The 23723-nt window shown below is 42.2% G+C and overlaps 1 protein-coding gene across 3 annotated transcripts in view; it reads left to right on the top strand.

The window, feature by feature from the left end:
- The window catches only part of ASTN2 (astrotactin 2), a 904520-nt gene that overhangs the window by 361306 nt on the left and 519491 nt on the right, over positions 1-23723 (top strand). For all 3 annotated transcript variants that reach the window (XM_028107899.2, XM_028107897.2, XM_028107898.2), the window contains one exon: positions 2850-2996. In XM_028107899.2, coding sequence (XP_027963700.1) covers positions 2850-2996 — 147 coding nt within the window. The remainder of the gene's footprint in view (positions 1-2849; positions 2997-23723) is intronic.

The following is a 23723-nucleotide window of genomic DNA, read 5'->3' as shown; positions in this document are numbered from 1 at the left end:
GCTGACTTCTATTTGGGGGTTTTGTTAAGTATCTAGGTGTGGGGTAATATGTTGACTTTTTAAGGAAAGACTTATACAAAGCACCAACTCCTAGTCCATACCCTTTCTAGGAGAAAACGTCGATGTTAGTTTGCTTATGTTATTTAGTTACTAAACTTTATATTTCAGAGTTTGAAACAGCTTTTTGTGGTTCCCAGAGGAGAAAGGAATTGTGTTCCCCCTTTTTTGGTGGTCATTTTAGGCTTAGGGATTTCCAATCCACCTGACACTAGGACCAACTTTTTAAATTTTATTTGCTATTCCATTTAACAAATATTCAACGAATACAGCAACCACAAATAGATGAATAGTTTCTACCATAAGCTATGCCTTGTCCTAGGACTAGCAATAAAGATCAGGATGCTATTCTTAAATTAAGGAATTTCTAGGTTCCAGGCAGTGAGCTTAGTTAGAAATGTAAAGATGGTGAAGATGGGATCCCTTCCTTCAAGAAGCTCACTGTTTAGGGATGCCTGGGTGGCTCGGGTCATGATCCCAGGGTCCTGGGGTCGAGTCCCGCATCGGGCTCCTGCTCAGCGGGGAGCCTGCTTCTCCCTCTCCTACTCCCCCTGCTTGTGTTCCCTCTCTCTGACAAATAAATAAATAAAATATTAAAAAAATAAGTTCCCTATTTATTAAGAAAAAGAAATATCCATACAAAAAATCCAAAGTCAGCTGTCCATATAGGGTTCTTGTTCCATTGAGATCCACCAGCCTGGCAATGTTGCTTGTTTATGTTTGGCATGCTTTTTGATCAGTCAGCACCTGTGTCTGCTTAATGATATGTTGCTCTCATCTCTGGAAGTTTGGATGCATTTACTGAGATTCTACTATGTCCCAGACACTGTGCTGGGCATTGGGATACCATGGTAAGCAAAGGACATGGTACCTGCCCTCAAGGAGTTTGCCATCTAGTTACTAGAATCTATTGTTTGAATAGGATATTTTGAGAGACACAACAAATGTGGGCTGTTTGTTTGCCTAGAGGGAGGGGAATCTACATTTGTGGTTAATCTCAATGAGTGATGAGGGACAAGGAAACACGTGGATTTCTATGCAAAAGAAACAATACCAATGATAATGTTAGCATGATGAAGTGTTGACTGGGGTAGCCATGTGGTTAGGCAGCCCTGCCCGCCCCTGGGCTAGGGAGGGGAGACCACCAGGAGTCATGAGTGCAGAGACCCACCATGAAGGGCCTCGGATGCCAGGCTGATGAGTGTGGATGGCATCCTGTGCCCAGATGCTATAAAACAGCTAGAGCGGTTCCAGCAGGGAATGGGATGGGAAGCTGTGCCCATATCTCGTTCATTCCACAAGCAAACAGACAATAGAAGAGATGAGGGGAGAGAGGTGAAAATGCTAAGGACACAGAAGAAACAGGACTGGCTTTGCAGATGCTATAAAGGAAGAAAACAGAAGAGTGAAGGACATCTAGGTGAATAGTGGTGTTTTCAGTAAGTTGGGGAGCCCAGGAGGAAGGAGGTGGAGGGGGCAGCACAGGTTTAAAGAGAAGATAACGTGTCCAGTTTCGAACATGTTTATGCCACACCCTTGAGACTTCCATAGGGAGATGTCTGGGAGGTTTGGGCATGAAGATTTGCCCAAAAAAAGAGCTTGTGGGTGATAGAAATTTGGGAGCCATTGCTCTAAAAATAGTAATCACAACCTTGAAAGTTGATGTGAATAACAAGGGCTAAAGAATGAGACCCAGTGGGGGCTTAGGACACAGTTCACAGAATTTCTTTGCTGTCCCAGCACTCTGCTGGCCATGCACATCCAATCTACTCATTCTACTGCATCCATTAAATTGTCTTTAATTTTCCCTTGCAAAACTCCCCTCCCCATCCTGTGCCTTCTCTATCAGTTCTTAACACAACTTGCCTTGGATTCTAACTAGCTGTGGATAAGCCTGCCTTTGCCCCCTAGCCTGCAAGCTCCTGAAGATCAGAAACTATTCTGTTCCTGCTCTGTGTGTGTCTACATAGTAGGTGCTCAGTAAAAGCCTGTGAAATTAATTTGAACTGATAAGCTTCCACCATTCTGTGAAACCAAGTTAGATGACAGATGTTGTGTATACACTATGCCATGTAATCATCACAACAACCTGTGAGCTGTTTCTTACTATTCTCATCATACATGTATGAAAACTGAGGTTCACAGAATGAAACAGGTCACACAGCCAGGGAGGGCTAAAGCTCAAAGTTGAACCCACAGTGGTCAAACTCCAAAGCCCATGCTCATTCCTCTAGGCTCAATGAATTCAACACTTCTCACGTCTTCCTACTTGCTTCTAAAGCCAGTAGAGAGTTTAATGTCATCTAAAAAATTACCAAGGGGCGCCTGGGTGGCTCAGTTGGTTAAGCGACTGCCTTCGGCTCAGGTCATGATCCTGGAGTCCCGGGATCGAGCCCCACATCGGGCTGCCTGCTCAGCAGGGAGTCTGCTTCTCCCTCTGACCCTCGTCCCTCTCGTGCTCTCTATCTCTCATTCTCTCTCTCTCAAATAAATAAATAAAATCTTTAAAAAAATAAATAATTACCAAGAATGACCAGGAGGGAGAATTTCCACAGTTTTCATGAAGCTTGTTTCTTTCATCTATACAAAGGGTGTAATAAGCCCATTTTCTAGAGAGTTAAGTTGAGACCCAACAAGGGCTACTAAGATGTCATGGCAAGCACAGAAGTTAGAAAATACGGTTTCTTTTTCCAGCTTCCCATTTGGAAAAGAGCAGGATTCCCAAATTCCATGCTATCCCTATTTTCTCACCTCATGGACTTACAAATCTTTATGTGTATTTTTGTTATTAGGTTTGCTAAAAAGCCCAGTGAACAAGACAGCCTTGACGCTGATTGCTGTGAGCTCCTGCATCCTGGCCATGGTGTGTGGCAGTCAGATGTCCTGTCCACTCACCGTGAAGGTGACTCTGCATGTGCCTGAGCACTTCATTGCAGACGGTAAGAAGCAAGCATAAAAGATGCCCCATACCTGCTCGTCACCTTGCACCCCTATCTGGTCAAATGTCCTCCATGCATTGCCCAACTTCACAATTAGATTAAAAAAAAAAAAAAGGAAAAAGAAAAAGAAAGAAAGAAAAAAAAGGGGCATCCAAATTCAAAGGCCTTAAAAAGACCCTTGTGATTTGGAATCTTGGATTATTTGAATGGAACTACAGACTGCTTTTTGCCATGGGCAAGGATAAGGTTTGTTAAATAAAGGAAGAATTCAAATGTGAGTGCAGAAAGACAGAGCTACTTCAGAGAACCTGCTGTTTCTATTATGCTTCTGAATCCTATTCCTAATTAAAAATATCCCCCCAAAATACTATTTGCTAATTAAAGAATATGACAGACAAGATCATATGAGCTTTGTTGGAATTTCCTGAATATCCTGGAGAATACTCACATCTCATTCCCTGTAAATGTACTATAAGTACATGTAAGTGTGCTATATGCTACTCTTCACCCAATTAATTTGAATTAATGAGACACTGTAGTCACTATAATCATTTGCAAAGCATGGCCCAAGAAACTGATTAAGGTGCTTGAGATCTGTTGTTAAAGTGCCCTCTAGAAAGTTGTTCCACTTTACATACTCAGGATGTGATGGCACCTGTTTCCCCAAATGCTTGTCCAAGTGCTTGGCATTCCCATTTTTAAGTGTATTGAAGGTTATCAGAAATACAATGAAGAAGACATATTAAGTATGCAGCTTAATGAATTTTTACGTAAGCATCCACCCAGATTAAACCATACAACATTCCCAGCACCTTTCAGCTTCCCTATGCTTCCTCCCCATTAATGCCGTCCCAGAGGTAACCACTCATCGGACTTCTAGCACCATATTAGCACCACTATTTGTTTAAAACTTTTTCCAGTTGGATATATATTGAATGTTTTTTGAGATCCCTGCTCAATATTTGTCAACTTACCTCAATGTAACTCACTTTTATCTTTATTTATTTTTATTTTTTATTATGTTATGTTAGTCACCATACAGTACATCATTAGTTTTTGATGTAGTGTTCCATGATTCATTGTTTGCATATAACAACCAGCACTCCATGCAATACATGCCCTCCTTAATACCCATCACCAGGCTAACCCATCCCCCGACCCTTCTCCCCTCTGAAATCCTCAGTTTGTTTCTCAGAGTCCATAGTCTCTCATGGTTCGTCTCCCCCTCTGATTTCCCCCCCTTCATTTTTCCGTTCCTTCTCCTAATGTCCTCCATGTTATTCCTTATGTTCCACAAATAAGTGAAACCATATGATAATTGTCTTTCTCTGCTTGACGTATTTTATTCGGCATAATCTCCTCCATTTCCATCCATGTTGATGCAAATGTTGGGTATTCATCCTTTCTGATGCCTGAGTAATATTCCATTGTATATATGGACCACATCTTCTTTATCCATTCGTCTGTTGAAGGGCATCTTGGCTCCTTCCACAGTTTGGTTATTGTGGACATTGCTGCTATGAACATTTGGGTGCATATGTCCCTTCTTTTCACTACATCTGTGTCTTTGGGGTAAATACCCAGTAGTTAAATTGCTGGTGTATTTTAAACTTTTTGAGGAACCTCCACACTGTTTTCCAAAGTGGCTGTACCAACTTGCATTCCCACCAACAGTATCAGAGGATTCCCCTTTCTCCACAACCTCTCCAAGATTTGTTTCTTGCCTGGTCAATTTTTTTAAAAGATTTTTTATTTATTTGACAGAAAGATAGAGAACACAAGTAGGCAGAGCGGCAGGCAGAGGGAGAGGGGGAAGCAGGCTCCTCGCTGAGCTGGGAGCCTGATGTGGGGCTCGATCCCAAGACCCCGGGATCATGACCTGAGCTGAAGGCAGCCGCTTAACTGACTGAGCCACCCAGGCGCCCCTTGCCTTGTCAATTTTTACCATTCCAACTGGTGAAAGGTGGTATCTCAATGTGGTTTTGATTTGAATCTTTAATTTTTAAGTTCATGTTCAGAACAGCACCAAGTCCCTTCAGTATGTTTTATCCAAAGTGGAACTTTTACCTCCGTTCTCTGAAACACTCAGACTTCTATTAATGCCTCCTGTGAGTGCTCCCATTTCACCATGTGATCTAGCCTCTACTTGTGTTTCACCTGAACTGCAAATAAGTTCAGTATTTCTCATTTTATATACATGCAGTGGATTTTCTCACAAAAGCACAATATTTTGGTTCATTCCTATCAAATCATATGTGCACATATAACAGGCAAAACTGTGAGTGTGAGAAAACAAAGGGATAGTGGTGGGAGGCAGAAGGAACCGAATTTACAGAAGCATCTATGTCATATAGGCTGATGAAGACTGGGATTGGAAGAATTGCCAGAACCTGGGTGTGGTTGGCATATGGAGATGAAAGACTAAGAGTGATGAACAATGAGTTTGGAAAAACCAAAGGGACAAATTTTGGCCACTATTGAAGGCATGTGACCTTCTTTTAGCTTTACCCGTCCCTACTCTTTAACTGTAGAATGATAGGCCTTAGCAACATTTAAATTTTGAATATTTTCATGCATGTAGAAATAGAGCTCCTAAGAGTTGTAAGTAACCTGTTCAGAGTCATGGTAAATAATTTAATGGCTAATAGTAGAGGCTATAGAATAATACAAATATGAATTCAAATAGTTATGTTAACTGCCATTTGTATAGCTAAGTGAAAGACTTATCTCTCTGAGCTTGTCTCTGCATTTATAAAATGGGTATCATAATAATACTTATCTCATTGGATTATTATGAAGCCTACAATTCAACATTTATCAGATTTTTAGATAACATGTAGTTGGGAAATTGCAAAATCAAGGGATCGCCCAAGAAAACTCCCAAACTCGTGATGGCTTGGAAAGATAGACAAAAATGTGGTGAATTAAAAGGTGTCCTTTCTTGGTGGTCCTTATTCTGTCCTATATCATAAACTTAAAACTTTACAACTTCCTGTAGAGTTGTCTGTTTCTGCCTCTAGACTAGAAACTCTGTGAGGGCAGGAGTTGTGTCTTCTGGGAGAGATATCGTATCCATGATGACAAGCACAATTCCTGGTCTATGGTGGATGCTCAGTAAATATGTGCTGAATGAATTAAACTTGAATTAAAGCAGACCTATGAATGATTCTATGGGATTCTTCTATTAGATTGCTATGAATAAAGGGGAGACTGAGTCATGGAAAACTAAGGCAGAGAATGCATATAGATCAAGGATAATTGAAAATGACCATGAAGTGTACAAGTACTAGAGAGTGCATACATGGCAGGCAATACTAGGGGACCTAGCCCAAAGGGTCTCAGTCTCAAGGTTTAACGGAACCGCTTTCCCCTACATGCTGCATTGTTTTGGTTAGGAATATGTACTTTGAAATAAGTATGTTTGGGTTCAAATCTCAGTTTCCTTATTTAATTGCTATGAAATATAGGAGAGTTAGTTAAGCTCTCATTATTTTGAAAAGATTGAATGGCATCATGTGTATAAAATACCAGTAAAATATCTAAAACATTGTGATTGCTCAATAAATCACAGTAGTTATTACTCGTATTCCTAAAATTATCCATAAAGGAAGAGACATCAGAAGCTGGTACATGGCAGGACAAGAAGGCATAAGAAACTAAATAGATGAGATTCTTCTAGTAGATTCTAATAGAATCTAACAGATTCTACTATGATTCTTCTGGGGATCAGCAGGAATCCTGAGAGCAATGAATACTTAAAGTCAGGTAGATGGCTGTCTAATAGTTCTCCGCAAGCTGACCTTCCCAGCATGATCTCAGTGCCTCCTGTGGGTGGATAATTTCTGTGTATTGTACATTCCATTCCCCCACCAGCTCTCCAAAGCAATCTTTATTATACCCATTTGACAGATAAGAAAGCTAGGACTTGAAAAATGGTGTAATCCAGTTTATATGGTGGTGGAGCAGAGCCTAACAAAGAACCATTTATATGAATTGGACTAGTGGGGTTTCTAGCTCTGATTTCTGGAGATCCAAGAATGTTATGCAGGAAGGCAAGAGGAGAAGTGACGCTGATGTCTATTTTCCTGAACCCTTATTATCAGTTGGCATTAATATTTGTAAATGCATTGATATATAGCATAAATACAGTAAAGAAAACAGAATGAAAGTGTACAATTCATTGATTATATAATCACTAAATATGTGTATCTATCTCCCCATATCATAATAAAGGCCCCCATCTAAGGCCACTGGCTGAGTTATAAACAATATCACAATAAGGACTATCAGGATGAAAGCAGCCCCCATAAAATGGAAAGTACTCCATTGAGACAAAGCCACCCAAGGACCTTGGCCAAGGCAGCGCTCATTTTTCTCACCTTCCCCAGAAACCTTAAGCTGCCAAGAAGAGAGCACTTAGAGAGCACTCATCCCACCCTGTATGTTGAGCTGTCCATGGTGCTGAAGCATGGGGAGCGAGGTTGAGTACTGAAGCTGCTCTTCAGGAAAAAAAATGAATCCTGCACTTGTGTTATACTTGATGCTTACTGTCCATTATAGATAAAGGTCAGCACAATATAGCAGTTGTCCAGAAAACAGTTGTCACGAGCAGTAAATCCTGACATCCCGCATCCAAACCCTTGGCAAATATCACCCCTTCTTTGTCTGGGTCTTCTCAAGGCCAGTAGAGGCTTTTTGCCCTGCTAAGTACACAGTGAAGACATGGACTAGGTCTGTGTCCAAAATTACTGAATTTAGCTGTTTTTTCAGCTGTGGCCTGTAAGTCATCTGCATTTGGGTCATTTGGGCTGATGAGCCTTAGAACTAGTGAATCACATTCTCTAGGGGTGGAGCCCAAGTATTAATATTCTTAATGAGAACTCTGTGATCAATTAACAGAAGTTAGAGAGCTGCTTAATACATTAATATCTCTGTAAATGTTACTTTTTTTCCATTCAACAGATGTAATAACTCCTTAAGACCCCTTGGGTTCCTCTAAGGGGCTTTTAGTTTCTTGCATCTTTGATTTTATCAATGTCATATTAATGGAGCTGCCTCATGCTTTAGCTCCAGTGGTTGTCCATAATACCAAATACAATATTAATGGCCCTTTATGAGTTTTATAACAAACCAGCCCTGGTAACATGGGTTTGGGTTTCATCCAGATTGTAATGTAGGTGGCATTATGGATGAGTGGCTATTGGTTAATTTTAAAAGCTTATCTTATTTGAGATGTTGGTTTGTGCAATCCATGAGGCTTCCAGTATAAGTCAGGATGTATTTACCAATATTCTGCCCCTACAGTAAGGCAGTAGAAGATACAGCTTTTTTTTTTCCCCGAGAGAGAGAGAATCTCACAACTCTGAGATCATGACCTGAGCCAAAATCAAGAGTCAGATGCTTAACCAACTGAGCCACCTAGGTGCCTCAGAAAAGACAACTTTTAAAGGAATAAGTTGTTTAGATTAAGTGGGTGAGATGTCTCCAATATAGTGTAGACAAATAACACTACACCTAGAGTTCTCTGTTATATTCTGTTTTGTTCTGGGAGTCATGCTTTGAGAAGGTGAGTGATATATTGGAAGTTGTCCAAAGGAGAGGCTTTATTGTTGAGACTGGAAAAACATTGTGGATACCTAATGACCTCTTAAAGAAAGGGTAGAGGAGAATCATTCTATAAGAAGAGTTGAAGGAAACCAAACAAAAAGTGAACCTAATATTATTAAGTCTGTTATAAATATGGCAGTGTTCATATACTTTCATGGAATTATTTACTCATTTAAGTCTTATAACAGAACTGTGAGGCAGCATTTAGCATCCCCGTTTTGCATACATGGAAGGTAGGTCTCAGAGATGTTAAGTGATTTGGCCAGATTGACACAGAAGTGAAGCAAGGTGTGAGAGCCCAAGTCTACCTGAACCCCTGGTCCAAGATCCTTCCATGCTCCACTCTTTGACAAATATGACCATAGTCATTATTATTTATCTTGAAAAGGGGGACAGGCTTGGAAGTTCCCAGGAAGCAAAATTAGTGATAGCTGGGTGATGAGGATGGTCAGAGAAGAGATAAAATTGTTCCTTAGTCTGAAAATGTCTTCACTTTCTGAGCTTCAACCTCATTATCTATAAATTGGGAATAATAGCAATACTTATCTCATAGAGTTATTGTGATGAATAAGTGAAATAATGCTCATAAAACTTTTAGCTCAGTTCTGGAGACCTGGTAATGGCTCAATAAATCGTATAAATGTTAGTAGTTGTGATCATTTTTGTTTAATATTGGAAGGGGGTCATTGCAAGGTAAGGAGTTCCCCATCATAGGAAATTTGCTGAGAAGAGATGACCACATTTCTGTGAAGCCATAGAAGAAAAGTCAAGTTGACTTGGGTACATGATATTTTGATTCAGAGCCATTTTGTCAGAATAAAAACACTTAATTTTTTAAGGACATTCACAGTGTGTTTGTTTATTCTTTACTACCTCATCCCTGAGTGTCACCCATTCTTTGCCTAGGCTCAGAAATGGAGTAAAACTCAGAAATGAGTGAAGGCTAGGGACATCTCTTGAATATGGTTCTTGGCTAAATATGTACGTACATACATGCATGCACAGACACACAGTGGTTTATGTTATATGTAATTGCATCAAAATATTCATGCCAAGATATTTATTTGTTAAGATCAAGTTGTTGGCATTGTCTCTTGGGCTAAACTAGGTGATATGCTAATCATCTTTGTTTTCTATGACTGAGGAATTTGGGGTCTGAGGGTTCCTTACCAGCCTATGAAATCCTGAAGTGGAAATATCCATCATTAGGTTGGCCTAGTTTATTAATAAACCATATGGGTAGCTGCTTTTGGACACAAAAATTGTATAGTGAGTGAGTCACAGTCTATACTTGCTTCTACCCCTAATTCATGTCTTTCAACCCAAGAAAATGAGCTAATATGTGGCTTCATTGCCTTTAATGAAGAATTAGGTTATAACTGACTTCAGAGCTAGTTTGCAGTGATTTGAATACATGGAAGGAGTATTTTCAACTCTTAGAAGGAAAAATTACACCACGCTGAAGGTGGCTGCTTAGTCACAAACTGCAAAGAAACTTGTCTAAAGAGTGTAGTTCCTTGGACCTTCTGCTCTCTGGCATGATCTGGGGTTTTGTTTTAAAATGCTCAGTGCTGATTGTAGACCTTGGAGCACCATAGAACATATTCAGGTATAAAAGTTCTCTACAGCAGGGTCTCTGCCTTGTTTGTCCTTCACTGCTTTGCACACATTCCATGCTTTTTATGGCAGATAGGCTACCTTGCCTTGTCTCTTCCTCCCTCTATGTGTTTGCTTAAATGTTGCTCTCCCCCAGGAGTACCCTTCCTAATTTCCATATACTGCAACACTCCCATCTCTAAGGCCTAACTTAAATTTCTCCTTCCTCCAGAAAACCTTCTTTAGCAAAACTCCCAAAACTTCTTCAAAGAAAGCTCCAGTCAGAGATAATCTCTCCTTCCTTGAAAACTACATAGAACTGTATTTGTACCTTTTTAATAACCCTGCAGTCTACCTTTCATCACTGTTATTGTTATGAATGTGTTGTTGAAACAACTGCCATGGTCCTAAGAACTGGCCTCCTGTGTTAAATCTGGCTCCCCTCCAGTCTGTTCCCAAGAGTCCAACTGGAGTGGTATTTTAAAATGAACAATCTCAACATATTGCATCTTCCCATAAAACCTGTTTAAGTACCTCTTATTATAATTGTTGTCAAGACTGAACTTTGTAACATGGATTTTAAGTTCCTGCAAGATCAGGTCCCTGCTTACCTCTTTATCCAGCTTCAACTTACTCCATGTCTCTACATGGGTTCCTTAGATAAGTTTGGCTGCCTCCTGCCTCAGGGCCTTTGCACAAGTTGTTTCCACTGCCTGAAAAAATTTCTCCTCACTTCCTTAGTTTCTCCTGAACAAATTTATTTACCCTAAAGTAATTGACCTCCCCTTTTCACATCCCAGCCTCTATTAGATCCCTTACTAATAATCATTCTCCACAAGCCCTGCTCTATCTATTCCGTGATTTCACTTATTTCAGTTGGTAATTATATATTATCTAGTTAATGTTGGGCTCTCCCACTAAGTTGTAAGCTCCATAAGGCTAGAGATACTATTTGTTTTGCTCCTTATATTCAGCACCTAGGACAGTGTCCAAAACAGAGTTTGTGTTGCCAAAAAGCATTCATTGAATGAAAAATGAGAAAGGAAAAAAAAGAAGAAAGAAAGAAGGAAGGAAGGAAGGAAGGAAAGAGGGAAAGAAAGAAAGAAAGAAAGAAAGAAAGAAAGAAAGAAAGAAAGAAAGAAAGGAAGGAAGGAAGGAAGGAAGGAAGGAAGGAAGGAAGGAAGGAAGGAAGGAAGGAAGAAAGAAAGAAAGAAAGAAAGAAAGAAAGAAAGAAAGAAAAGAAATAAAAAATGCAGTGATTTTCATAGCTAGACTTAAATTTCCTCAAGGTCAAGGGCCACGGCTTATTCATGCCCTAACCTATTATGAAACCTAACAGAGGCTTCAGTAGACATAGAATAAATTGTGTCTGTGAAATGAATGAAGGGAGGGCAGGGAGGCAGGTGGATCCAGATGCCCTCAGAAGATATAGCCTGGGGAATGACGGTACCCAACATCTGAGTCTCCCTGTCCTTCTGTGATTGCCTTCACTCCCCATGGTTTTAGTTCCCACACCCAAAGATAAGAAACTCCAATCAAAATCCCATTTCTCCCCCCAACACCAAAATGAAGCAAGCTTTATCCGGAAGCCCAGGCAGAGGGGAAAATATAAATTGAGCTGAGATTCAGAACACCCAGGGGGAGGAGGTGGCAATGAAATACCAATAAACTATATTAATATGCTGAAATCAGGAAGAATAGGTTGAACTCCAACCCAGATTTAATAACTATACATGAGAGAGTGCAGGGAGAAGGCAAGGCTAGGTTTCAGTCAGAATTAAAATGAGATCTGTAATGAAACTGGTAATATAATTATAAACTGTGAAAACTTTTTTCCCTTCTCCCTCTTCTTGTACTTAATGGACAACTCGCTCAGCAATGGCCTGGAGCTGGTGCTTGGAGCGGTGAATACCCCCTAGAGTAGAATCTGCTTGCTTTCTTTTTTTCCCTCAAACCTCTTCATTAGAAAAGTCTGAATCCACAAAACCATGGAAGGAAAAAAAAATGCTCCAAGCCATTTCTTCTTTAAATAGTAACTGATCCCCAGGTTAGAAGTGACAAGGGGCTTGAGGGAGAATAAACCCCAGAAAACCATCCTAAGCAGCTGAACATGTTCAGGCTTTTAAAGATATCACAACAGCCAGTCGGGTTGGGATTTTTAATGACACTTTGCTCTAAGATGTTAGCTTGGCGTTTGACCAGGAGGAATTGTTATTAATTTCCTTTCTTAACAAAAGGGATAACTGAGTTTGACGTCCAAAATTGGAGACTAATTTCTGTGTTTTGATAGCACATTGAGTCCAAAAATACATTCCTATGAATTGGGGGCAGAGGATGGTTGAAAGGGTTAGGGAAATTTCATTTCTTCCCATTAATAATTCCATTCTGCTGTTGTGAGCAGAAGACTGTTTTGACTTTGTGACGGGGAGGAGAGAGTGATGGATGGGAGCTTTGATGAGAGGGAGCTTGAGATTATAGTTAGATGTTCCATCCTTGTTGGCTTGGTGTTTGCAGAGTGGTGGAGGGGTGAGGTAGGGGTGCAGTGCTGGGATAGAGAAGATAACATGGTGCAGTGGTTAAGTGCACTGATCTGTGACCCAGGAGATGAGAGTTCTACTCCCAGGTATTCTGTTTTCTGGGTTGTTCTTTTTTTTTTTTTTTTTAACCTTGGGTATATTAATTCATCCCTCTTGCACCTCAGTTTCCCCAACCAAAAGCATTGTCAGCGGGCTAATGAATGTGGAATCAGTTGGCCAACTATGAGAATAGGTCTGATGATGAGAATGGGGTGCTTTCCCCTTTCTGTTGTTCATAACGTTATTATTTATATAAAGACAATAAAGGAGTTGGGAAGAACTCTTAGTGGGTATGGCCACATCAGTCGAAGGTACGATTTTAGGGAGGCTTAGCTGGGCCAAAATGATGGAATTAAATAGTTAAGAAATAGCTCATCACAACACTTCCTTATTCATATACAATGCCTGTTTTCTTCCCTCTCTTCATCCCCTCCTCCCTTAGCATGATCAACAAATATTGCACATCCCCTTCTCTGGGACATGCGTAGATGTCAGGGGTGCAGACACGAATAGAACACACTCTCTGACCTCTCCCGAGAGAGAGAGAGAGAGAGAGAGATTGGGAGAGAGAGAGTTGTACTGGACGCTGTGGGGCAGAGAAGAAGGGCAGCCAACTACCTCAAACTGGAGATGAGGAGTGCTGCTAAGGGGAGGATGTCTAAAGGGGTGCTACCTTAGCTGGAACTCAGAGCCATTGATGGTTACCTGGAGTTGGGTGCTGGATGATAGCAGGCTTCTCAGAGAGGCGTGGGCTCTTTCCAGTACATGCATTGAGACCCTGCTGGTCAAGCCACCTGATAATGAGCCAATGCCAACACTAATAATTGGTAACATTTACAGAACACTGCTAAGTGCCTGGCCCTTTGCTAGGTACCTTGCAAAGGGTTATCTCATTTAATTCTAATACCTCATGAAGGAGATCCAGACATTTTCCTAACCATTTTCAATTTAAGGGAAACTGAAGCCCAGGCAGCTTATGTGACCATCTTAATGTCACACAGGTAGGAAGGGGTTGAGCAAAATTATTTCAAATTAGTCGCTACAGAATGTGGTAGACAGAGAATTAGATGCCTGCGTTCCGGGTGTGGCTCTGCCATGAATTCCCCAGGACTTTGGCAATCTCTGCTTCTCCAGGCCTCAGTTTTTTTCCTTGCACAATCTGGGAAGGGAACAAGATGGTACTTAAAATTCTTCCTTGCCCTAACATTCTAAAAGTGGAATGACAAATACTGAGATTCAAAGTCCCCTTTTACTCATCCCATTGGGTACGTGGCCTCTGGTGTCTTTATGCAACCATCCCATTAGCAGCCGCATCTCTTCTGACTCTTGTCTGGGCCTCTCTGTGTGGGCCACCCAGCCCCCTGAGCAAGGATCTTGGGAGCAAAGGCAGCTGAGCAAACCCTTCACAGCCCACAAGTTGCCATTTGAAGAAAGCTTGGAAGGATCACAGCCAAGCTTGGGCAGGGACTGTGGGCTCCCAAGGCTGCTGGGATGAAAAAAGAAGTGGTGGGGAGCTGGGCCATGGTGGGAAACATGCCTCCCCATCTCCAGTTCCTAGCTTCAGCTGCCAAGGGACCTTGAGCATCTCAGATGCCAGAAAGTCTGGGAGGGAGAGAATGCATCATATTCAGAGGGTAGAGATGAGATGGGAGGAATAATTAAAACCTGCACATCCCTCCTGCCTCTCTGCGCTCCCTCTGTCAGGCCCCTAGTGCACAGCAGAGCCTCGCTGTTTGGCTTTCCTCCCCAGACACCCCTCTGGAGGATCTAAGCCAAATATATCTGCAGCTGCACAGCCTGGGTTTGGGGGCAGCTGTTGGCAACTTTCTGAACCTTTCCTAAAGGCCTGGGCATCTTACCTGCAGCTTAAATGATCCCCAGAGCCCGTAGCACCTCTGAGCTTTCCATGTATTCCCTCTTCTGCATTAACCCTAACTCCCCATTTGGGCTTTATTGGTGAATCCAGATATTAAGGCTTTCAGCTGACCCTTGCTGAGCATCTGTGCAGGGTAAGAAGTCACACTCTGGGACACAGTCAGTGCAGGGTGAGATGGGAAAAGGAGGGCAAGACAGGGGAAAGCACAAGAGATTTAGAATCAGACAGAAAACCACAGGTTCAAGTCTTCACTTCTCTACTTACGAACTGCTGGTCTTGGGCAAGTCACCTCACTGCTCTGAGCAGGTAATTTCACCATCTATTAAAGTAAAGCTCTTAGCCCCTACTTCTCAAGGTGACAGTGAAGATGAAACAGAGAGTGATATGAAAATATCCCATAACAGGTGCTCAGTAAATGCTGATCATATCCTCAAAGGGATCACACCTGTTACTTAAAGTGACAGGATAACTATAAAGCAGAAGACTACAATAGAAGGCAAATCATAATCTGGACCAGGTAGGGCATATAGACAAGAGTCTTCAAGGTTGCCAGGGAAGCCTGGAGTATTTTCCACTTGCCAGATCCAGGTAAAGCCTTAGGGAGTGAGACAATTTGTCCCATTGGAAGGAGCGGGATGGGCAGGATTGGGAGTGAGAGTGTGCTCTGTTGGAGACCCAGGAGGGAGTGAGAACGAGAAGGACAATGTTTCAGACAAAGAGGACAGCATTAGGAAAGCTGTGGCCAGAGCAGATAACATCCAGAGCATCCCAGGCTCCAAGGGGCATGATGGGGACTAATGGGAGGAGCAGATGGAAGACCAGGGCCTATTCGTTGGGCTTCCCTCATGGAGGTGATCAGAAGGCATGGAGCCACTGAAGGATTTAAACAAGGGAGTGTAGAGGTCACAGTTGCTCTTACAAAAAGCAGTGCAAAATGGTAATTAAGAGTTCAGGCTGTAGAGTTAGGTGCATGTGGGTTCAAATGTTAACTCTGTGAATTAATAGCTAGTTGATATTACAGATGTTACTTAACCTTTCTGCCCTGTTTCTTAATCTACAGAGTGGGCATGATACTAATAGCTTCCTCTCAGGAAAATTAAATGAGATACTATCTGTCAAGCATTCAGCAGAATGTTTGGCAAACAGAGGCACTCGCTAATATTCATTTTCATTGCCATTGCACCCTCCTTGTCTAAGTTAGGTCTCCCTATTAAATATGCACTCAGGGGCACCTGGGTTGCTCAGTCGTTAAGCATCTGTCTTCGGCTCAGGTCATGATCCCTGTGTCCTAGGATTGAGCCTCACATCGGGCTCCCTGCTCTTCGGGGAGCCTGCTTCTCCCTCTCCCACTCCCTCTGCTTGTGTTGCCTCTCTCGCTGCGTCTGTCTCTGTAAAATAAATAAATAAAATCTTTTTAAAAAATGTGCGCTCAGCACATTTGCAATTGCTTATTTGATGTCTAAATTGCTTAAGAGTCTGGGATGTAGAATCACACTCCCTAGGTTTGATACTTGGCTCTGACATTTTCTAGCTGTGTCACACTGAACTAGTTATTTAATTCCGAAGCCTCTGTTTGCTCATCTGTGAAATGGGGATGATGGCAGTAAAGCACCTCAGAGGGCAGTTGAGTGCCTGAATATGAAGCAGTTGGCCAGTACGTGACACACTGTTAATGCTCAGTAAACCCCTGCAGCTATCTTGTTCCTGTGAAATCTCCAGTAACTCAGTGGGTGTTCAGTAAAGGCTTGTGGGCTAACTGACCACAGCGTAGAAGGCCAGGAACCTGTTAAGGGGCTGTTAATTTGTCTATATGATGATGTCTGAGCTAGGGCAATAGCCATGAGAGAGAAGACAAGGGAGTTCCCATAGGGCTAGAACCACAGTTGCTTAGTAACTCACAGCAAAGAGGTGCCGAGGAGGGAAAGGAGATGGCTTGGCACCTGCCTCCTGGCATCCTCTAGAGGCTGGTGACCGCAGACATCAAAATAAGAATGTCTTCTGCCAAGCCGTGATGTGTGGTGGTTAAAAACCATGAATGCCAGTGACAGAGTACAGGGGTTCAAATCCTAACTCCGCCTTTCCCATGGCCCAGCTTCATCTTCTGGAAAATGGGGATGCCTATGTGCTGGGAATCTGACCGTACTTGCAAGGATGAAGCAGGTAGTTAAATGCTAGAGCCCGACCAGTAGTAAACACACTCAAGGGCTAGCCGTTATAATTGTCATGCACATGCACCAGCTTTCCTGTGTGAAGATGAAGAACAAGAGGCCTACTTCTCAGTTACATTTGTTGGGGGAAAAAATGAAAAACAAACAAACAAAAAAACTGCAAGCAACTTTGAAGAATACATGGTATTAGGACCGGTACAGATCCTGCCTGGATGAAAATTACTAGTAAGAGATGTCACTGTGTTCTGTGAGCAAAATTAATCTGCCAAATTTCTGAAGGCTGCTCTCCTGAAGGTTTGATTGTGTGAGTGGTATTTCAGGTGATGCCTTACTACAGTATTCAGGCCAGGGCAGAGGCTAGCTAGTGGTCATTGCAGGCCCCCAACACAGGTGCTCGTGTGGCCTGTGAGCACCAAGGCTCCGGGGGTTACTGTTTCCTGCACAGACTCAGATGCCACGTGAACGTGCCAGGCATGGGACCGGCCATGGAAGCAGAGGCCTGGAGGGAGGCCTAGGGGCACAGCGATTGAAGCTGCTGTCACATTTGAAATATGGAATCAATTAAAAATGGCAGCTTCTGCCACGTCAAGAGGGAGAGCATGGTACAGAGGTGAGGGGACATCATGGATCTGTTGCAAAGTTAGCTGGCATAGCAATTTTCTAAATTGTGAGTGCTCGAAACTACGTTCGGCCTATCTTTGCCCATTCCCCATCTCATATGCGTGCCAGCCAAACAAAGTGGCTGTTTCCTGAAGGCCCTGAATGTTCTTTTTTGTTGCTTTACAGATATCCCTTTCTTTTTTTTAATTTAATTTTATTATGTTATGTTAATCACCATACATTACATCATGTTTTTTTTAAATTTACTTTATTATGTTATGTTAATCACCATACATTACATCATGTTTTTTTAAATTTACTTTATTATGTTATGTTAATCACCATACATTACACCATGTTTTTTTTAAATTAACTTTATTATGTTATGTTAATCACCATACATTACATCATTAGTTTTTGATGTAGTGTTCCATGATTCATTGTTTGCGTATCACACCCAGTGCTCCATGCAGTACGTGCCCTCTTTAATACCCATCACCAGGGTAACGCATCCCCCACCCCCCTCCCCTCTAGAACCCTCAGTTTGTTTCCCAGAGTCCATAGTCTTTCATGGTTCCTCTCCCCCTCTGATTCCCCCCTCTTCATTTTTCCCTTCCTACTATCCTCTTCTTTTTTTACATATATGATTTGTTTCAGAGGTACAGATCTGTGATTCAACAGTCTTGCACAATTCACAGCGCTCACCATAGCACATACCCTCCCCAGTGTCTATCACCCAGCCACCCCATCCCTCCCACCCCCCACCACTCCAGCAACCCTCAGTTTGTTTCCTGAGATTAAGAATTCCTCATATCAGTGAGATCATATGATACATGTCTTTCTCTGATTGACTTATTTTGCTCAGCACAATACCCTCCAGTTCCATCCACATCATTGCAAATGGCAAGATTTCATTCCTTTTGATGGCTGCATAATATTCCATTGTGTATATATACCACTTCTTCTTTATCCATTCATCTCTTGATGGACATCTTGGCTCTTTCCATAGTTTGGCTATTGTGGACATTGCTGCTATAAAAATTGGGGTGCACGTACCCCTTCGGACCACTATATTTGTATCTTTGCGGTATATACCCAGTAGTGCACTTGCTGGGTCATAGAGTAGCCCTATTTTCAACTTTTTGAGGAACCTCCATACTGTTTTCCAGAGTGGTTGCACCAGCTTGCATTCCCACCAACAGTGTAAGATCCCCACCAACATCTGTTGTTTCCCGACTTCTTAATTTGAGCCATTCTGACTGGTGTGAGGTAGTATCTCATTGAGGGTTTTTTTTTTAGAATATAATATATATTTTTTAATTTTTTATTGTTATGTTAATCACCATACATTACATCATTAGTTTTTGATGTAGTGTTCCATGATTCATTGTTTGTGCATAACACCCAGTGCTCCACGCAGAATGTGCCCTCTTTAATACCCATCACCAGGCTAACCCATCCACCCACCCCCCCTCCCCTCTAGAACCCTCAGTTTGTTTTTCAGAGTCCATCGTCTCTCATGGTTCGTCTCCCCCTCTGGCTTACTCCCCTTCATTCTTCCCCTCCTGTTATCTTCTTCTTTTTCTTTTTTCTTAACATATGTTGCATTATTTGTTTCAGAAGTACAGATCTGTGATTCAACAGTCTTGCACAATTCACAGCGCTCACCATAGCACATACCCTCCCCAATGTCTATCACCCAGCCACCCCATCCCTCCCACCCCCCACCACTCTAGCAACCCTCAGTTTGTTTCCTGAGATTAAGAATTCCTCATATCAGTGAGGTCATATGATACATGTCTTTCTCTGATTGACTTATTTCACTCAGCATAACACTCCCCAGTTCCATCCGTGTCGTTGCAAATGGCAAGATCTCATTCCTTTTGATGGCTGCATAATATTCCATTGTGTATATATACCACTTCTTCTTTATCCATTCATCTGTCGATGGACATCTTGGCTCTTTCCACAGTTTGGCTATTGTGGACATTGCTGCTATAAACATTGGGGTGCACGTACCCCTTCGGATCCCTACATTTGTATCTTTGTGGTAAATACCCAGTAGTGCAATTGCTGGATCGTAGGGTAGCTCTATTTTCAACTGTTTGAGGAACCTCCATACTCTTTTCCAGAGGGGTTGCACCACCTTGCATTCCCACCAACAGTGTAGGAGGGTTCCCCTTTCTCCGCATCCCTGCCAACATCTGTTGTTTCCTGACTTGTTAATTTTAGCCATTCTGACTGGTGTGAGGTGGTATCTCATTGAGGTTTTGATTTGGATTTCCCTGATGCCGAGCGATGTTGAGCACTTTTTCGTGTGTCTGTTGGCCATTTGGATGTCTTCTTTGGAAAAATGTCTGTTCATGTCTTCTGCCCATTTCTTGATTGGATTATTTGATCTTTGGGGGTTGAGTTTGAGAAGTTCTTTATAGATTTTGGATACTAGCCCTTTATCTGATATGTCATTTGCAAATATTTTCTCCCATTCTGTCGGTTGTCTTTTGGTTTTGTGGACTGTTTCTTTTGCTGTACAAACACTTTTTATCTTGATGAAATCCCAATAGTTCATTTTTGCCCTTGCTTCCCTTGCCGTTGGCCATGTTTCTAGGAAGAAGTTGCTGCGGCTGAGGTCGAGGAGGTTGCTGCCTGTGTTCTCCTTTAGGATTTTGATGGACTCCTGTCTCACGTTTAGGTCTTTCAACCATTTGGAGTCTATTTTTGTGTGTGGTGTAAGGAAATGGTCCAGTTTCATTCTTCTGCATGTGGCTGTCCAATTTTCCCAGCATCATTTGTTGAAGAGATTGTCTTTTTTCCATTGGATATTCTTTCCTGCTTTGTCAAAGATGAGTTGACCATAGAGTTGAGGGTCCATTTTTGGGCTCTCGATTCTGTTCTTTTGATCTATGTGTCTGTTTTTGTGCCAGTACCATACTGTCTTGATGATGACAGCTTTATAATAGAGCTGGAAGTCCGGAATTGTGATGCCGCCAGCTTTGCTTTTCTTTTTCAAGATTCCTCTGGCTATTCGGGGTCTCTTCTGGCTCCATACAAATTTTAGGATTATTTGTTCCATTTCTTTGAAAAAAGTGGATGGTGTTTTGATGGGGATTGCATTGAATGTGTAGATTGCTCCAGGTAGCATTGACATCTTCACAATGTTTGTTCTCCCAATCCATGAGCATGGAACGTTTTTCCATTTCTTTGTGTCTTCTTCAATTTCTTTCATGAGTATTTTATAGTTTTCTGAGTACAGATCCTTTGCCTCTTTGGTTAAATTTATTCTTAGGTATCTTATGGTTTTGGGTGCAATTGTAAATGGGATCGACTCCTGGATTTGTCTCTCTTCTGTCTTGTTGTTGTTGTATAGGAATGCCACTGATTTCTGTGCATTGATTTTATAACCTGCCACTTGACTGAATTCCTGTATGAGTTCTAGCAGTTTTGGGGTGGAGTCTCATTGAGGTTTTGATTTGGTTTTCCCTGCCGAGCATTGTTGAGTACTTTTTCATGTGTCTGTTGGCCGTTTCAAACATCCCTTTCTTTTTGCCCAAATTCTCTTTTCCCTCCACTCCACCTAGCTCTTGCCCTCTGGTGCTTCAGCATTCAGCTCAGGTGTGGCAATTTGGACCTTGCAGAGGAGGCGGGGCCCCTGCTCTGTGTGCCGCGAGGTTCCTGATTCATCTTCATTCACAACACGGGTGATGCTCTGTGATACCTGTCTGGTTATCTCCCAGCCGAACCATATGCTAATGTCAGGAACTGTCTCTTCCACTTTTAGGGGCTCCAAATTTTGTCACAGTCTCCAACATAGAGTGGAGCCTAATATGTTTACATCTATTCCCCATTCAAGACATAAAATCAGGTCACATGACCTGACAATGAGATGGACTTCTAAACACCAGTGTTGATCCAGGAAATGTAAGCTGCATGGTTTACAACGCTCTATCTGGAACAGAATGGAAAATGGAGAAGATGGAGAATACAGTTCTCACTGAGGCAGATCTCAAAGGATTCTTTTTTTTTTTCCAAGAGAGCATGAATGCATGTGAGCAAGTGTGGGGGGAGGAGCGGAGGGAGAGGGAGAGAGAGAATACCAAGCAGGCTCCATGCCCAGTGCAGAGCCTGATGCAGCGTTCGATCTCACAACCCCAAGACCATGACCTAAGCCAAAACCAAGAGTCAGACACTTAACCAACTGAGCCACCTAGGCACCCCAGATATCAAAGATTCCTAGAGAATGTAGGGGTTGAGTTGAGCGTCAAGGAATTTGATCTTGGACAGATCCATCATCCTTCTCAAAGAATTTGTTTAAAGATACAGTGGAACTGGTTTGTGCAAAAGGGAATTGGTCTCAGCTTCTCCCCTCTCCCTGATGGACCTGCTGTTTCAGCCTTCAGCACCACCCCCTCCCCATCCTCAGGCCCCCCAGTAATATCCCTGTATACAAGGAGCACATTCTTATGGCATATTGGGTGTTCCAGATACAATGTGAGGACAGCAACTTGGTATTTGCAGCCCTCCAGTTGCCTTCTCAGTCTCTCCAGCCTTCTGCCCTCCCAGGATCAAGCCCACTAGGAGAATCTAAATCAATATAATATTAGATGATTATAAAAATATCAGCTAAAAGTCATCATGTGCCTCTGATGTGATAGGCAGTGTACTAGATGTTTGGCCTGCAGTATCTTCTTTAATCTTTACAGAACTTACTTACACATTGAAGAAATATTTATTTCATGTATCCTTATGTGTCCTGGAGTGATAGAGATGCTGTCCTGAAAAAGACATTATGAATGCCTCTGCCTTCATAATGCTTTCATTCTCAGCAAGAGACAGACACCAAAGAAAATTAGCAAAATAACGAAATATGTTGTGGCAGTGAAATGAGTGAGAGCTGCTGGGAAAATAATTGAAATGGTGGAAAACAATTAAAACAAAGAGGCACGTTGGGATGTTAAGCTCAGATACAGTGTTCAGAGAAGACCTCTCTGAGGAGGTGCCATTTAAGCCGAGACATGCAGGGTGCGGGGGAGGATAGTGTGTTCCAGGCAGAGCACATTCAAAGCCACCAGAACGATGGGACATCTGGAATGAGATCTGCCCAGTTTCGGGGGGGTATGGGGTGAGGGAGGATTGCAGAGGAGAGCAGTGACCAGATCTTCTATGGGGGAGGCATTCTTGTTGCCTTTCCCCTGGCAAGGAACTGATGTTCGGCAAAGTCGGGTTCTGGTGAGTGCTCTTTGTTTGGGGACATTTGCTCTCTGCCCCAACTTTGTGTGTTCAAATTCGCCTGGGCCACCCCACTTCCATCCATTTAACACACAGGAAGTCTCAGCCTCTCGGCTCTGGTTACTTCTCTCCTGGACTTCTCCCCAACCCCCTCGCCTTATTTATCACCTTCAGCTCATATCCTTCATCTTCCTGGTTCCTGACAGAGTTTCTGCTTCTTTCCCTCTGCCTGTCTCCATGCTGAGAACCAGAGATAGATTGACCTCTCTCTTGGACTTGCTGCTCTGCTCTGTCTCAGACAGCCTTCCTGGCCATTCTGAATCTATCTGTGATGGAGCCCCAGAAACCAGCGCATTTAATCATCTTGGGACCCAGTCCCCAATTGCCAGCTGATGCTTGTCAGCTCATTGTTTGAGACCCATAATTTAAAGGGGATTGGAGTTTTACTAAGCAACCTGAGTTCCTGCAATTATAAAGGATAGATAAATTGGTAAGGTGGAATGTCAAGCAGTGGGTGATAATTATTTTTTAAAAGGAATTTGCCCCACCTCCCACTCATTTAAGTCTAGTTTTCAAAAATCAATATCCTTGTCTGTTACCATAGAAGATACTACTTGGGGAATTTCAGGGCACTTTCCTGTAATAGAAATGAGAAAGTCAAAAAAAGAAACACACCAGCTAATAATATTCCTTTTGCCCTGGGATACTGTTCATGATTATTTCTCAGAAGTGATCTTTAATTGTTTCATCTAAAGAGTGTGCATCTTCTTCCCTCTGACTATCTCTTCATAGAGGTTTGTGAATTGGATCCAGCTATTAGTCCCACTTACTAATTTCCTCTGAGCCTTGCTGGCTGAAGCAGTGGGTTTGGAACAACTTTTAATTTTGTTTTTAATTAAATTTCAGTTGTTTCAAATCACTCACTTTTAATGTCATTTCTTTGCAGCCCCCAGAAGCTGTGTGTTCTTGTTTACGAACACACACAATGTGATGTGTGTGTATCCGTGGCATGGCTAAAGACGGACTCCTGGCTGGAGTCCAAAGCAAGAGTGGCAATTAAGAAAACAGAAATGAGTCT

Source organism: Eumetopias jubatus, unplaced genomic scaffold, assembly GCF_037043125.1.
Source record: "Eumetopias jubatus isolate StellerSeaLion01/CBP00866 unplaced genomic scaffold, mEumJub1_p1.0 scaffold_15, whole genome shotgun sequence".
Lineage (NCBI taxonomy): Eukaryota > Metazoa > Chordata > Mammalia > Carnivora > Otariidae > Eumetopias > Eumetopias jubatus.
This window is presented reverse-complemented; position numbering and strand designations above follow the sequence as displayed.